The sequence below is a fragment of the Diadema setosum genome, chromosome 11, assembly GCF_964275005.1.
Source record: "Diadema setosum chromosome 11, eeDiaSeto1, whole genome shotgun sequence".
Lineage (NCBI taxonomy): Eukaryota > Metazoa > Echinodermata > Echinoidea > Diadematoida > Diadematidae > Diadema > Diadema setosum.
Window position 1 is genome coordinate 29,391,376 of NC_092695.1, and position 15,958 is coordinate 29,407,333.

Here is a 15,958-nt window from a genome sequence, read left to right on the forward strand (position 1 = left end):
TACTCAAAGTCAGCCCCAAACAACTAAAAGAAGCAAAATACAGTCACTTGGCCACACTGTAAGTTGTTGTGAGAGTCGCAGTCTGGGAGAGAGAATATTAAATGCTTTGCTATCCTCCTTAACTTTGTGCCACTTATGTAATATGGGTTTCGAAGTAAAATCAATTAAATCCCAATGAAGCGGACTTAGCTCCGTAGACATATTACGGCACTTGCAAACAATGCATGAGTTACTGACTGAAATGAGGTACAACAATGCATGCATTAATGATATTCAAGGTAAGTCATCACAGACTGTATGAGACCAGATGAATCATGGGGTTGTATTATAGACTGTTCAGTTTATTTTTTAGCTTCCCCCTGCCCCTTCCCAAAGCAAGGAGCATAAAAGACAATCCCCTCCTCTTGGTTCTATTGGGAGTTTGTTGGTACATTTATTCCCTGCTCCCCTCTCCATCTCTCTCTCTCTCTCTTTCGCTTTCTCTTTTTCACTGCTGTGTTAAAACTTGTCTAAGGATACTCTTCTTTTGTTATCATGTTTAAGAAGAGGCTTTCCTCAAAATCCTGCCAGCCTTCACTCTTTTCATGCCAGTCTCCTTAGAGAAGAGAAACCAAGAGAAGGTACAATATAAATAGGCATTAACCAGGTCACCGAGGGGCTTCAAATAGAAAGCCTACAATATTAGGCAACACAAAATGTAAAGCATTTAACAGAAAGGACTAAAGCTGTGTGTCAAAACAAATGGTTGCCAGTATTATGGAAATAATTAACCCATTGAAGATGGACTGATTTTCCTACAACACGCATTTCCCATTTACCTCAGCCCTAGAATACTTGGGGCTAGTCTTCAGCAGGTTGATATATAATTTATATTCATTTACAATAATAATTTTACAGCTACTTCATGTAGAATGCCAGACAGTTGTACCACCACTGGCTACAACTTGTACTACAACTTCCTACGTGTATATTCATGATGTTGCATACCTCAAACAGTGTTTATGATGTGCAAGCAATTTTATGATTCAAGGAATGACACCTTTAAATCGATGAACCAGTGAAGTAGACAGAAAAAGTGACAGTAAATTGCCATGGGCAGGTGCTTTCATATCCTGCAAAGTTTACTGGATCAATTTTTATCATAAAGCCTGTACATGAGGGTGTTGTAGCTCAATGAAGTGGGGAAAAGTGTCTCACTCTGCATGAAGGATGGAAGTCAGTTCCAACAGAACCAATAATGCGATGTGGATCAATATTAGAAAGTCGTCAATTGTACAAGACCAGTTAATTTGCATTCACTTCAGGCATGGCTGCATTTTATATGATGAGGGACATAATGTATTAGTTGTGAAGCCACCTGGCAAAAGAGAACTTGGTAGCAATGGTCTAAAAAACCAAAATGTGCTCATACAACCTGTAGATATATGAAATTCAATTTTCTATGCAGTTAGTTGACAAACTTTCTTTGCTCTGTCTGTCTGTCTGTTGGTCATTCTGTGTGTGTGTGTGTCTGTCTGTCTGTCTCTCTTTGCATTCATACAATTTGTGTGCTTTCAAAGCTTAGTGATAGTACATTTGTTCATTTGTACAGGCATGTATGTCTTCATACAGCCCATTGTACACCATTTCCTATCTGTCTATCCATCTATCTTTCTACACTATCCATCAATCCATCCATTTATCTTTCTGTCTATCAGTCTATCAATACACGCTGTACAATGTGTATGGGGAGATCAATCTGTTGTACTACTGTATGTATCCATACTTGTACACTGTGTATTTACCATTTAAACGTTCAGATGTGAACTCATATTTCTTGTTCCCTTCCACTTCAATACAGAGGTTCTGGAATCAAGCAGAGAGATGACCTCAAGAAAGTGTATCATTGGTATCAAGTCAACAAAGAGGTTCTGCACTGTGAGCCAGTAAGTGAACATGTCATTTACAGCTGTACTTGATTTTGAGACTTACAGATCTGTAGGTTTTTGTGGTGGAATGTTTGTGGTGCAAATATCCATTAAGGTATGCTACCATGTGTATGTGCAAAATTATACTTAAAGACTGTCAGTCATTTGAGTGTACTTATGAAGTCACTGAACGTTAGTACAGTGCACTCTCGTTATAACGAACACGTTTGTAACAAAATTCCTGTTACAATGAAGTGAAAATTCAGGCTGCAACATCATGCACTGTTTGTTTTTTATTGTTAATTTGTTCGGTTATAACGAAATTTTGATATAACAGAAGAAAAATGCTGGTCATGAGGACTTCGTTGTAACGTGAGTCCACTGTAATAGAATTTTTATTGAGTAAGGAAAATCATACATCCCGAAGATAGAAATATCATACATCCTGAAGATATTAGTGTTCATTACTAATGTAGTCCTGAAGTTCTATCACACAGCTTAATAGTGTTCATGATTATAAGGAACAAATATGAGTTACAATATTAATGTACTAAAAAAAGGAGTACAATGATATTTAAAGATGGAGGAAATTATTCCAAATCCTGTCAAATAAAACCTGCATGGTTTGAGCTCGATTGACACATGTTAACTCTAGTTGCAAACATAATTTTTTTGGCCAATATTTGGTTGATTTGGCGCTCAAACAAGATCTAAAGTTTAAGTCATGCTAGCCTCATCATCAGCCCTTGACATTATCATCAAAGTTTGTCTATGAATGATTTGCAAAACTCTGATAGGAAATTGTATCAAAGTTCAATGTAAACATACAAATTGTAGGCAATCTAAACTTCTTAAGTCATTGTATCACATGAACTGCAGAAAGTTGAAAAAAATATTACAATGTCAAAAATTTATCAGACAATATATGACTTGCTTAGAAGTCATGTGACACTACTAAAATCCTTTTACCAACAAAGTTTCTTGTGCTTGTTCACTGGGTCAGTTAGTTTTGAGCCATATAGAAAAGAAGCTTTGGTAATCTATAAAAAGTAAAAACAAACAAAGGCATGCCTTGGACTTCTGTTGATTTATTGATAAAGAATGGCACCCTAGCAAGTTGTTGCATGTTCCTCATGTGTAATGCTAGTACTTGTTACCATAGCTGGGCTACAGTAGTTATGATGCCAGCAAGAGCCAGTACACTTAGTAATGCGTGGGAAGTGGAGGGGGGGGGGGGGGCTCAGACATTAACTACACTGTATGTTGAAGTTGAAATTCAAATGTCCAGAACATTAATCAATGTTGTAGTCTGACTCTTACTTTGTGCATTGCATTTTGGAGTCTCACATGAAACTGCCTTTGAAAGACACATTGTCACTAATTTGATAAATCAGATATTTCAAGAATATGTGCCAAATATGGATTCTAGCTTTTGTAACTCGTAGCTAACTCGGCATCAATCCTCTATTTTGAGATTAATTCATGTGGGAATGTTGAACATTTACAAAAAGAGGTTTTGTACATTTATGCTCACAGGGCCAAGTTTGATGCCAAATTTTCTTGATTACTGTATGAATTTCTTTCTGCCACTTACTTCCTGCACATTAATCCTTTTACAGTGCTTTTCAAAGATATACAATAGAGATGTCGTAATTTTAACTTAGAAGGATTACTATTTACTTGTTGGCAAAGTTGTGAGACAAGGTAATACATTAGATGAGGCAAGCTGTCTGCCAGGAGTATTTGTGTTTGTAGTAGAATTGACCTCGAAATGTAAACAAATGAACTATGTTTAATGTACCTCACCCAGGCATACTGTACATTCCAACCAAGGGCTTGTTTGAATTAGATTACAGTGATTGCATTTGTAGAACTAGAAAAGTACACAATCCAATTTGCATATCAAGTATACAGCTTTGCATTTTCTGTGATAAAATGCTGTGTATTCAACTTCAGCATAAACTTCTCACAACTCTTTGACTATGTACAGCACTTCAAGGGAGCGGGCAAGCAGCTCTACAAACGTCCGGAGTTGAAGTTCTCTGCTGATGCCATCAAGTACTACTCTGACCCACCCGGCAAGAGGCTGCAGAAGAAGGTTGGGTTCCAGACCTCGCTATCCCAGCAGAACACTCCTCGAGGTCAAGGGTCAAGCGAGCTTGATGAACTGAGGATTGATAACAGCAGACCCACAACAGCTCCTCCAAGCCTGAACAGACCAAAAGTAAGACTAACAAACAGATTGTTTATCCTCTTATTTCACTTCTAAAAACGTTTAATACAAAACTGCACATTGCAGTCAATCTCTCATTTCTTATTCTATGAGGAACATTTTTGCACATTTTTTTCCTGTGTAACTTGTATGTAAAAGAATACTTTGTAAAATTGAACAATGAAATGTGTCTTATTATCAATTCTGTAATGAAGACAGAAAATGTTTAAAAGAAGGACACAGTAGACCTTGCAACTGCAATATTGTAGATTGACCATGCTATTGAAGTATGCTATTCTTGAACAAAGTATATATACACTAAGGCATTGATATTTGTCCTGCTTTGAGGGAAACAAGAAGCTTTTTTTTCATCTTTCGTTTATCTATTTTACCCCCATCTTTAGATTCATAACTCACTCAGAAGTCATCGCTCGGATGACTATGCTAACGACGATGCCAGCTTTGCAGTCAATTACATCAATGCGTACCTCAACGGCGCCGATTCCCCCATGGCCGCGGGACTGCATCGGCCCTCCTCCGCCATGGGTGTCATCCGCCAGGCCCAGATCTCAGCCCAGCAGAAGCAGGGGAAGGACGGGGAAGGGGTGGGCGATGAGGAGGATGACCACTCGGTGAAGTCCTTGGAACTGTCCCTCAGCAGCGAGTCCAACGCCTCCCTGAGGAGCCCTGGGGGGAATGATGCCGTCCCCGTTGAGGAAAACGGGGAAGGGGATGAACAGCGGGATGGTGATGATGATGAAAAGTTTGGTGATGATGGTGAAGAAGAAGATGGTGGTGAACCTGCCAAGGACCAGGATGCAGATAGTGAGGCCAGTGGAGAGGAGACACAGGAGAAGATAGGAGTGGGGCTCTTCAAGAGTGAGTACACGTCCATGTCGATATAACAGTGTCATAACACAACCACCATCGTGTGTTTGTAAAGGAATCAAGTTTGATTGATGACACATGTTGTTGTTGTTATCAAGAAGAGAATTGAGAGCAACAGTTTTGTAAATATGTACCAGTCCTTTTTTTCAAATTTATTATTTAGATTTTTCTAAAGGTATAGACATTAAAGGTGTGGTATAGTTTTTGTTGAGATGGGGCTTCAGGTTTCTAACTTTTTTTTTTTGGCATAATAAAAAACCTGTCATGAAATATGTAAGAGCATACAATACTAAGAGGAATTAAAACTTTACTTGATGAAAATCGGTTTTGAAATGACTAAGATATCGAAAAAAAAAAAGGAGATCCTAATAAATGCTTGGTCCCACCTTTCATTGGGACCACTTTGTTTTATTTTGTTTTTGGATATCTCAGCCATTTCAAAACCAACTTTCATCAAATAAACTGTGAATTCCTGTAAGAAATTTATGCTCTTGAATATTCTACATAAGTGCTTTGTAATTACCTCACAAAAAGTTCAAACCTGAATCCCCATTACAACCAAAGCTAAACGTAAACCATCGCTTTAATCACTAACTTAAAGTTAAGTTGTTGCAGGGCTGTCAACGTGATGCACTTGCATGTTATCAGTCTGGTAAGTAATATAACTAAAATTTGATTACTGTTGCCCTCTCTTCCTGTGACCCCTCAGGACCACCACCCATATCAAGCCTGGTGAACCCTGTAGCCCAGGTGACCTTTGACGAGAACTACCAGGGAGGTTTGTCTCCCGCGATGAGTGAAAGCTCCCTGCTGAAGATCCAGGTGGACATGCCAAACATGCCAGGTGAGGCCAGTCTATCACTGTATGTGGATTCTGTGTTGAGAAACAACATGATGAATGCAGTACTATCTTCTGTAGAAGTAGGACTACCGTAGATGTCTGTGAGGTAAACACACAGTACAGCAATTAGTCTACGTGGAGTTGAATTGTTGTCTTTATAACCAATCCATCTTTGATATGTACATGTAATACTGAAAATAAAAGATAATGGTAAAGTACAATTATATGTTAAACTAAAGTGATTTTTTTTCTATTGTTTTACTGATTTGTTTTATTTCCTCATTCTGATTTAGCATTGATTTCAAAATTTCTAAATACAAATTTGTCCTTTCATCTGAAACCCCCCCCCCCCACATATATCTAGCAAACCAGCAAAGGAGCAGCCAGCATGCAGAGGAGCACAAGGCAGCAAACCTGATGAAGTGGAACGAATACCAGGAGGACCAGCTGAGGAGCGCCAGCGAGGAGTTGATGCAGGACCAGAGCGGAGACAGGGTCGTCACCACGGAGGTCCCCGAGAGATTCACCCAGCAGGTCATCGCAAACTACGCTGCACAGGAGTCCTTCGTCACCGACAACGGTGAGCTCCACAGTGTCCTCCAACAAGCCAGTATGGGTGCACCAATGCGTACAGGTGCACCGACGCACACTGCTATCAGTGGGACTAGGAGTGAATGCATCTTTAACTATGGGATAGAGCCATTCGTGAAATCTGGGACTTTCAATAGCAGAGCTGCACAGTTTCCCTCATGCTGCAGGAGGCATCCTGAAAACTGTGCTATGCTTTTCTTTGTCCAGAGAAGATATCAAAAAATCTCCCTGATTGAGAAATCATTCTTGCCCATTGAGATGCATGTAACATATAAGTTTCTCCCTGATTGCTCTTTGGCATATCCCTGATTTTGATGGTGAATGTTCGCAGCCCTGCAACAGTCAGAAAACTTCAAAATGTTGTCACTAAAGGAAGTGTCAATAGCTGTGAAATGCATTTTACAATATTGTAGTAAAAAGGTAGTCGTGATGTCAGGAGAAATTTTCCAGAAGTAGAAAGATGGTGATTCAAATTCCATGATTGTTATCATACTAGCATCTTTAACACAGTTATGATCCTTGTTAGAGCAAGAAGGATGATAAGCGATGACAGAGATGAATATTTGGACTTCATTCTGTCCTCTTCCCACAGCCCCAGACATGCCAGCCAATAGTCTCGCATCCCAGTCTCTTGAGCAGTTCTACAAGATGACCATGGACTACGAACCCAAGGTGAAGCAGAACCCCATCTCCCCGAGGTCTGCGAGCAGGCAACAAAAGTCCCAGGTCTTTGTGGAACCAAAGAAGGTCACAATCTTTGACGAGAAAACTGAAAGCAGCCCCAGGTAGGTCATTGATCCATATCTGCTGAATATCTGCTGTTTGTCCTTGGACTGAGTTGTTAAAAGCCTTTACTAATGACAGTGCATAAATACAGTCTAGTCTTGAGGTGGGCAAAAGCTTCTCTGCTTAGTTTGGTATATTCTCTTCAGACCAAAAACAAACAAACAAACAAACAAACAAACAACCAAACAAACAAGCAAACATATGAGCATGAACACTTATACTAGAGAATTGAGCATTATTTTGCTTTATGTATTTTTTTTTTCAACAATGAACAGCAAAGTTGGGCATTTAGAACCCTCGTTTGATGTTTCCTCTATCAAAACATTCATCTAAAAAATGTGACTGTGTACCTGAACTTATTCAATTGCACTTCATAATAAATTCAAATCATTATGAATTTCATAATGGTGTGACACTTTCAATGCATCTGTACGTTAACAGTCCTTTCAAGCGAGTCGTTTTCATTGGTGAAAAGTTTTGGCATAGTTCTTTCAAATATGCCATTCTCAACCAGGTTTTGAGAGTGCATTCAACGTTTTGCAGGGCCTGTAAAGAACTAAAATAATTGAGTTTATCCATGCATGCCTGTTTTATGTGCAGGTTACCCAGTGGGAGAGGTGAGCGACCTGCTACAGTAATTGCCGGAGCCGTGGTGAAACTAGCAGACCATGTCGGTGACCAGATGATGGTTGAAAGAGAGCCGGTAAGTTATGGTGATGGAATACTTCTCATGTGAGGTTTGGTGCTAGTAAAAGATGTTTAAGATAGCTTGTAATTGCTAAGTAAAGAAGAAAACTATAGTGGCACTGTGATCCTGTGCAATACAGCTCATCAACAAAGATATGAGTCAAGGAGAATACAAAGAAAATATGGCACATCTCAAATTACTATAAGAATGATGCTTGTCTGTGAGTTTGGAGTACCCCCTTTCATCATTCTATTCATTTCTGCAATATATTTTCATCAATGGTAGGTATCTTCTTTTTTTTTTTCCTTTTTGTATACATGAAAATACATTTAGACAAAATGTGTTGAAGGATATTGATATCAAAACAACATCAGACTACAGTAGTGAGCATATTGGACAAGGACCATGTAGAATTTTTTTCCAGTTGAGGCTGTTTATAATTTGTCCAACTGTTTTATGTTTTTTTCTTTTGTTTCCTGCAGTATGGCCCAGAACTCCCGGCAGGATTCCGCAGACCGTCTTCCAAGATTAGCCCCAAACGGCCGTCCACAGCTCCCAACCCTCAGCCCCCTAACACTCAGCCGGCCAGTGGTCACCCACTCAGCATAGCCACAGCCTATGGAGGCATGAGTCCACCTCCAAACAGCAGTAGGGTGTCTTCAAGGTGAGAATCAATATTAGAGACACACCTAAATTGCTTTTCAGTTTTCATTGGACCTATGTGTATGATTATTTTGTTACAGCTGCGTACCGCACTTTGTAGGTAGTGATAGAAAGACATTCATTAGACTTTGTGGTGTAGGGGAAACTATCACAAATGCTTAGTCCTGATAACACCAAAAGGCTGCACTGTATTTATATATGTCTTAATGCTCCTGAATCTATAGGCATTCTTGGGCATGGGCAAGGTAGTCTGATGCAACAAAGCAAAAACAAGACAAAACACAAAACAAAACATAAAACAAAGACATTCTAGAAGTAGGCTGTCATGTGAAAGATTGTGTGGATAAATGCTGTTTTTTACTTACATTTGTATCGATTTGTGAAATCTCTCCTGTGCAGTGATTCTACCCCGGAATACACTCCCAGGAATCGAATGGGTGAACCCATCTTTGCCCTGCCTGAGCAATCTGACTACAATGTTCACTTCAGAAGAAACATCCAGACACCAGCCTCCCCTACCATTCCCCACTCCATCTCCAGCCAGCGCTCCATGGTCGCCCCAGGTGCAACCAGATACAAGTAAGTGCAAACCGTCTTGTGATTGTAGGTGTATCTAGCATGTTTCATCATGCATGCATCTTTTTGAGAGAAAACATCTCAATTTGCCTCTCTCTCCTTTTCCTGTCAGGACAAATTCCATCCTTCTTCTTTACTCTGGCTGTAAGGATTCAAAACAAAGTCCAGCCATGACTAACTCTGTTCCAGAAAGTGTATGCATGTGGCCCATTGGCTTACAGTCATGATCTTGACCAGTACGTGGTTCAAAAAGTTAACATCAAGACAGCTGTTAGGAAAAATGAATGTGAGAATGCCGAGAAGAGCGTTCATCTTGCATTAAAAACAAACAAAAACAAAACAAATGCAAGTGTAAAATGAATAGCCCTCTATGACTTACCCATTAATAGAGATCATATGCTTTGCATCTTGGAAGACATGACTCTACTTTTTAATGTGGAAGTATTTATGAAGGGATTTGGGTATTTAGCCAAACTTCAAACTAGTCTGTAATGTACACGAATACGGAAGAAGGTACATAATGTACTCCATACTTTGTTATTTGCTTTTCCGTGTTTGCGGAAGGAATCTTTTTGTGCTGAGTGTGCGTTGTCATCTTAGATATGTGCATGTTTAGATGTTACCCATAGCCACTCCACTAGTTCAGACTGTTGAAATCATGCTTGTCAGCCTTTTAGTGTTAGACATACATGTATCATTGAAGTGTTGAATGTGGTAACAAAGCTATTGCAGTAGATTGGAATAGAATTACAGCTGAGATGATGAAAGTGCTGATAGAATTACATCAGTAGAGTAGAACAGAATTGCAGCATTGTTATACATGCAGCAATTATTTCTTGATTGTGCTGATGATAATCTTTGGAATTGAAGGAAATAGTGGAACCAGAAGAAGGAGGGGATGAAATATTTGTATGTCATTCGAAATAAACTGAATGGTAGTGTAGTATTAGCTTTTACATATAGACATTTAGTAATTGCAAATGTGAATGCTTCTGCTTAAATGTCATTGCAATCATATTCATAGTGCCACCATCCCCCGATTTGAAAATCCTGCTATGTTTTACACAGTAGGGATTTCTCCGCTTGTTCAGTGTTGAAATAACTCTCCTGCATGGCTTGAAATGATTATGCTGTATCTACAATACTCTACCTATATCCTGGCATCGCACTCAACAAGCATGCCATCCCCATATTTCTTGCCTAGTTGGTAGAATATTCTGCGACACTGTTTGCCCATGTCAAAGAATGTGATTAAATCTGCAAAATCCAAGTGAAAATAAGTAATACACAGCAAAAATCCATTGCTCACTAATGCCTCTCCAATTCTTGTAAAAGATATGATATGCATGGCATTGATAGTGAACATGGAAGAGGTCATTTAAAATCCTCATGTTTGGAGGAGTTATGTAGTACCATTTTGGTTGTGAATAGGTGATGATGCTGATCTCCCCTCTATCAGTTCATACTAGGCAAGAGAGAGGGGATGCAATGCCCGTTGAGGGTGATTTATAACTCTTCTATTAATCTGCTGATCATTCTAATGCATGTTCCTTTCATCAAACTCTGTGTCCTTTGCTAAACAGGTGGCGTGATGATGGTCATGGTAATATGACTTATCGAAAAATCCACAGGTAAACAAAACTATCATCTGTGCACCAACAAAGCAAAATTTTCTTAATCTTTGCTGAGATGTCTAAAAGCTAAACTCATTCTCTCTTTTTTTCTCGTTTTTTGAAACTTACACCACAGCAACTAATTCAAAAAGTATTCGTTACAATTTTTGTCAGCACCTGTGTTGTAGTATGCACATAATCATCAGAATGGAATGTACCTTTGTCTTTGTCTGATTGTGTGCATTCATTCATACATGTTGCTGCGGGAGGCATGAATATTCTCCCCTGTTTTTATCCGGTGTTCTGTAACGTTTCTCTCAACTCACCCGAAACCTTGCACCTTTTATCTACGTAACAGTGACTACAATTCTGCACCAAACAGATGTTTGTTTAGCATCTTTCCCAGCACTGTGTTGCTGTGAATATTTACCGCCTTTTTTTTTTGGGGGGGGGGGGGGGAGAATCGTGATTTACTTGTGAACACATTGATTATTGAAACAGACCACATTAAATCTCCTTATAAGATTATGAATCAAAGCCTTAAATTCAGATGCCTCTTTCAATGAACAATAAGCTCCCCCCCCCCCCAGTCCAACTTCTCTGATCTAGCCTCCCCTTATCCGGATCTGTCTATTACCCAGATGTGATCTCTTTTTTCTTTCTTTTTTTTCAGTCTAATAACTACAGGAAAAAGGAGGATTTCAAACTCAAACAAAATTTATACACAAACTCGTGTGAATAGCATATCTTTCCCAGCATAATCAACATACACTGTACATGTATTCTCATCAAATTTTCATCTGAATAACATGCATTCAGACATTTACTTCCTCCAAATCACCTTAACATATGCTACCTGCAATAGGTTATACATGTAGCTACCATCGAGTAGGCGACTGTATGTATTACACATTGAATCTATCCCATATCAGGCGGATGAGCATCGGTCCTGACATGTCCGGATAAGAGAGGTCGGACTGAGTGCATAATACACAAAATTCATTGGAGTAGCAACAAAGTTTCCACCAAATGAAATCCCTTGCTACTTGATGATTGGAGAACTATTTGCCTGCTGGCAGAATTTAATAGGGCAAGTTAATCTCAATGAAGCAAACATTTGAAGATCACTTCAAATAGCCCTTGACCTGCCACACACCAAGGGAAAGATTCAATCAAATTTGATTGATAAAATGTCTGGGGTGTACATACTGTTGCAAGGAGCACTTAATGCATACAGTAGTCACTGGGAATCAGAAAATGTATGTTAGATTTTTTTTTTCAATCTATTTATGATATCTGTGTTGCTATCATTGTTCTTGTTGTTTTTCATGTTGTACTGGCACATATACTAACAATAACCTTGGGATGTTTTAGCATCCCAAACCACAACAAAATTCTGTGAAAATAAAGCACAGATAGGCAATTATAAATTCTATTGTTTTGCTGTGTTTATTTTCTCCCTCAGGTTGTTCATGTTTGGAATGCATACATTTGTGAAAGACTTTGTACAATTTTGCACCATTATTCAATTGAATTCAGATGATACGGTGTCTGACTTTGCACTGTACACAGTTAATGAAATGTACATACAGAAAACCCATAAAGCGGTTATTAGACAAATACATGATAAAAAATTAAGAGAAATAAAGACAAACAAACATACTGAAGTTTGATGACTACGCAGACTACAGTAATTCCATCACCACTTCTGAACCATATTAGTATATGCTACAGTAAAACATGTTTTGTGCTGTTTTTGCTTTCATGGATTTGCAATGCAATAAGTGTGCTGCAGTGTATTGCATTGTAGAGTACTTTCATGTAAAACCAATGGAAACTAGATATACATGTTCAGACCAGTGAAGTCAATGATATTTGAAATCTGCAATCTTTACTTTTGCAACATGTATTGTACACAAAGAACTAGAAATGCAGTACAAGTTATCATCTAAGTTTTGATGGAGACACCGGGAGAAAAAAGAAAGAAGCCCCAAAGCACTATCACAATGCATGTATCCACTGATTCAGACGTACAATGTATGCACCACTCTCTTCACAAGCACAGAAGTGCTTCCTAGCAGATGAGCAATATCCAAAATAACTTCTTACATCATGACTGGAATGCACATTGTGCCATATTGTGAATGCAAAAATTTTTAAAGACTAATTTAACACTTTTCAAACAATTGAATTCTTGTGTGATTTGATCCCGCAGAATCCACAGTGCCCCACCCACGAGAACCTCAATGAGAACGGCTGGTAGCACCCGGGGTGGGAACAGACCAAAGACCGCATCAGACCCTTCCAAGAACAAGTATCATTCCTGTAGGGTGAGTGGAAGATGATACGGTAAACCCAAATCAAAGAATAAAACATGTTCATATGATTTCTCTGAAAAGTAGTCAATGAAAGCGGTGTTGGAGCAGAAGAAGAAGAAAGAAGAAAAAAAAAAGAAGGAGAAGGAGAAGAAGACGAAGAAGGAGATTTCATTTATCTGAAATGATGATTAGTGAATACAAAAGGCAGTTTTTTCATGACTGCCCATGCTCGTGTGTTCATTTGTTGTAATGTTAACAAGAAGGAGGAGGTAGTTAGCTTTCTGAAATGATGATGAGTCTGCACAAGTGGCAGTTTTTTTCATGACCATCAATACTCTTGTGTTCATTTGTTGTGATGCTAACCAGGCATGTGAGGCCAACATCCGTGTGCCCCAGGCTGCCAGCCACCGTAGCACCACCATGCATCCTGCCACCATCGCTTCCATGGTAACCATCAAGTCACTGGGTGGGGACAAGAGGAGGACCAGGTGAGAATTGTCCAAACTTTTTGTCAAAGATCATTCTTTCATAGACAAATGCATTGGACTAGTATTGAATCTACTCTGCCCCTAAAAACCTTACAAAAAGTTATTTGTTGATTTATGTTGTAACTATGATCAGAACAGAATTTCCTAATCATGGAGTTGAACTTTCATATAGAAGAATTTTATTTTGAGTTTAATTTTCTTTATTCAATTTTTTTTTTAAATTTAATATAATTTTCTCCTGTGTAGGCAGGATACATTTTGCGCATGGACAACTTCACACATACTGCATATCACCATCATTTTTTTTTTTTTTGGAAAAAATTATGAAAAGAAAACATATATATCAAGCTTACACCATGGAGGGAAAAAAAAAATCTGTGGTGGACAATAGTGATGACGTTTCTCCTCTGTCTAATGTGTTTCATCCAGCAATATGCAGTATTTACTAGATAAAGTAGAATAGCCATAGTTGTACTGCAAAACCAGAATATTTTGCACACATTTTAATTTTGAGAATTTCACGAGAGCCAAGATTGGTGAAATTAAAATGCATCCAGAAGTTGTTTTCTACACTGTGATACATTTAATGCCAGGGGTTATTCATGAAAATTTCATGACACAAAAAGGGACATTGGCTTCAATTTGAAAAAAAAGAAAGAAATTTCATGTCACAAAAATGTATTTTGTAACAGTGTCTGAAATGGGGGGGGGGGGGGACGTGTGAACATCTGATTTGCCAATTTTCATAAAAGACTCTTACTACATTCTTTTCAGTCACTGCATGTTTGAAAAAAAAAAATCCAGTTTGGTAGCAGGTAGAAATATGAAAGATATGGACAATGTGATGTGACACTTGATGATAAGCTGTGGTTCATGAAATAGTGGTTTCACACGAAGTTTATTCTCCACTTCACAATTTCTTGCCTATACAGTGCCAGAATGGGACATAAACAAGCTGGCGCCTACCCCTGGGAAGAAGTACATGTAAGTATAAATGTTACACAGAAAATTAGTTGATCTCATGTCAATCCTTGTTGCACATCAATCAGATGGTGGTAATGTGTGCTGTCTCTAGTTGCTGTCTTGGGGGAAGAATGATCTCAACAGTTATGCAAAGCATGAATCAGATCTCTTCACAAAAACCTAATCATATCTTTCACTATATCGCTTAAAGTTATGAACGAGTTCGTGTCTTCACTTCCTATGGTATATATTTATATGCATTGTTATAATTCAATAAACATTGCTTTCAATCATAGTGCACAGTTTTTTATTGAGAAAAAAGGTACCACAGTGTCGATGATACTATGAATGAGTATTTTGCTGTTGCAAAAGTCAAAAGTGTTATGTCCCTTGCAATCAGTGATTACGCAGTTATATTCTACTGCTTGTATTATTTGCAGGAATCGGGAACCACGAGCGCCCCTCCCAATATGCAATACATGTCTATCAGCACCCCAGCACACATCAAAGGTAACCTACATCTCCATTTCTGTGTAAAGGATTGGTGATTTGGCTCGTAGTAGGATAATTTGATCTGACCCCTGGCCCGAGTAAACTCGGGACTCGTCCTCAATGGGTTAATGTGTACTCCGTGAAGACTGAATGTACAACAGTTGTGTTCTAATCGTTGCTTATCTTCTCTGTCTTTGGAATACCCTTTCAGATGTATTTAGATGTGAACAATTGAAAATATAAATTGATTTCCTCAATAAGATTTGAGCCTTTAATGTATATTTCTTCAGGTTTTCACTGCATTTCATTTACAAATGTATCTATATAAGATTGTAAAGATTTATTTATGGTTTTACCCATAGTTTGTCTCCATCTCTGTTTATAAAATATCAATGCAGATTTCTTTCCTGTTTTCACAATACTTTCTCGATCTATGAAGTATATATATGATATTGATAAAGATTTCTTTCTTGTTTTCACACCAAATAAACCACAGTGAGGAGAGCTACAGATGGGTGAGTTGTGTGTTATTCTCAAACAAGCTACAATTATAGATAATAGGTGTTCTAATCTAGAGAGTTTTGTCAAGTGTGAACATTACTGGAGTACACAGTGACTTTTATGAATGATGTGTGATTACAAATATTTCAATCATGTTTATATGATTTTACATGAAACAAATCAGCAAGTCTTTAGTGTACCTGTTCTCGTGTACCACAGAGTTAAATGTATTGTCTACTTTTCTCCTGGGAAGATAAACTATATTTTTTTTTTCTTAATCATAGAAATTGGAAGCTTTACATGACTGTCCCTGCAATGTATGCACCTGTCAAATTTGCAATGTAGATTTACCTGAGAAATTGAGTATGATGTCTTCAAAAAGTAAGGGAGTGAATTTAGATATAGGTACAGTATTGTATGGTATGCAGTGG

General features: G+C 38.3%; 1 protein-coding gene across 1 annotated transcript in view; it reads left to right on the forward strand.

The window, feature by feature from the left end:
* The window catches only part of LOC140235402 (uncharacterized), a 36,916-nt gene that overhangs the window by 2,006 nt on the left and 18,952 nt on the right, over positions 1-15,958 (forward strand). Inside the window, exons 3-18 of the mRNA XM_072315428.1 lie at positions 1,841-1,925; positions 3,898-4,131; positions 4,524-4,922; positions 4,971-4,998; positions 5,717-5,851; positions 6,213-6,428; positions 7,032-7,224; positions 7,826-7,928; positions 8,396-8,568; positions 8,976-9,155; positions 10,736-10,783; positions 12,981-13,095; positions 13,450-13,571; positions 14,504-14,549; positions 14,975-15,044; positions 15,523-15,541. Of these exons, the coding sequence (XP_072171529.1) occupies positions 1,841-1,925; positions 3,898-4,131; positions 4,524-4,922; positions 4,971-4,998; positions 5,717-5,851; positions 6,213-6,428; positions 7,032-7,224; positions 7,826-7,928; positions 8,396-8,568; positions 8,976-9,155; positions 10,736-10,783; positions 12,981-13,095; positions 13,450-13,571; positions 14,504-14,549; positions 14,975-15,044; positions 15,523-15,541 (2,166 nt within the window). The remainder of the gene's footprint in view (positions 1-1,840; positions 1,926-3,897; positions 4,132-4,523; positions 4,923-4,970; positions 4,999-5,716; positions 5,852-6,212; positions 6,429-7,031; positions 7,225-7,825; positions 7,929-8,395; positions 8,569-8,975; positions 9,156-10,735; positions 10,784-12,980; positions 13,096-13,449; positions 13,572-14,503; positions 14,550-14,974; positions 15,045-15,522; positions 15,542-15,958) is intronic.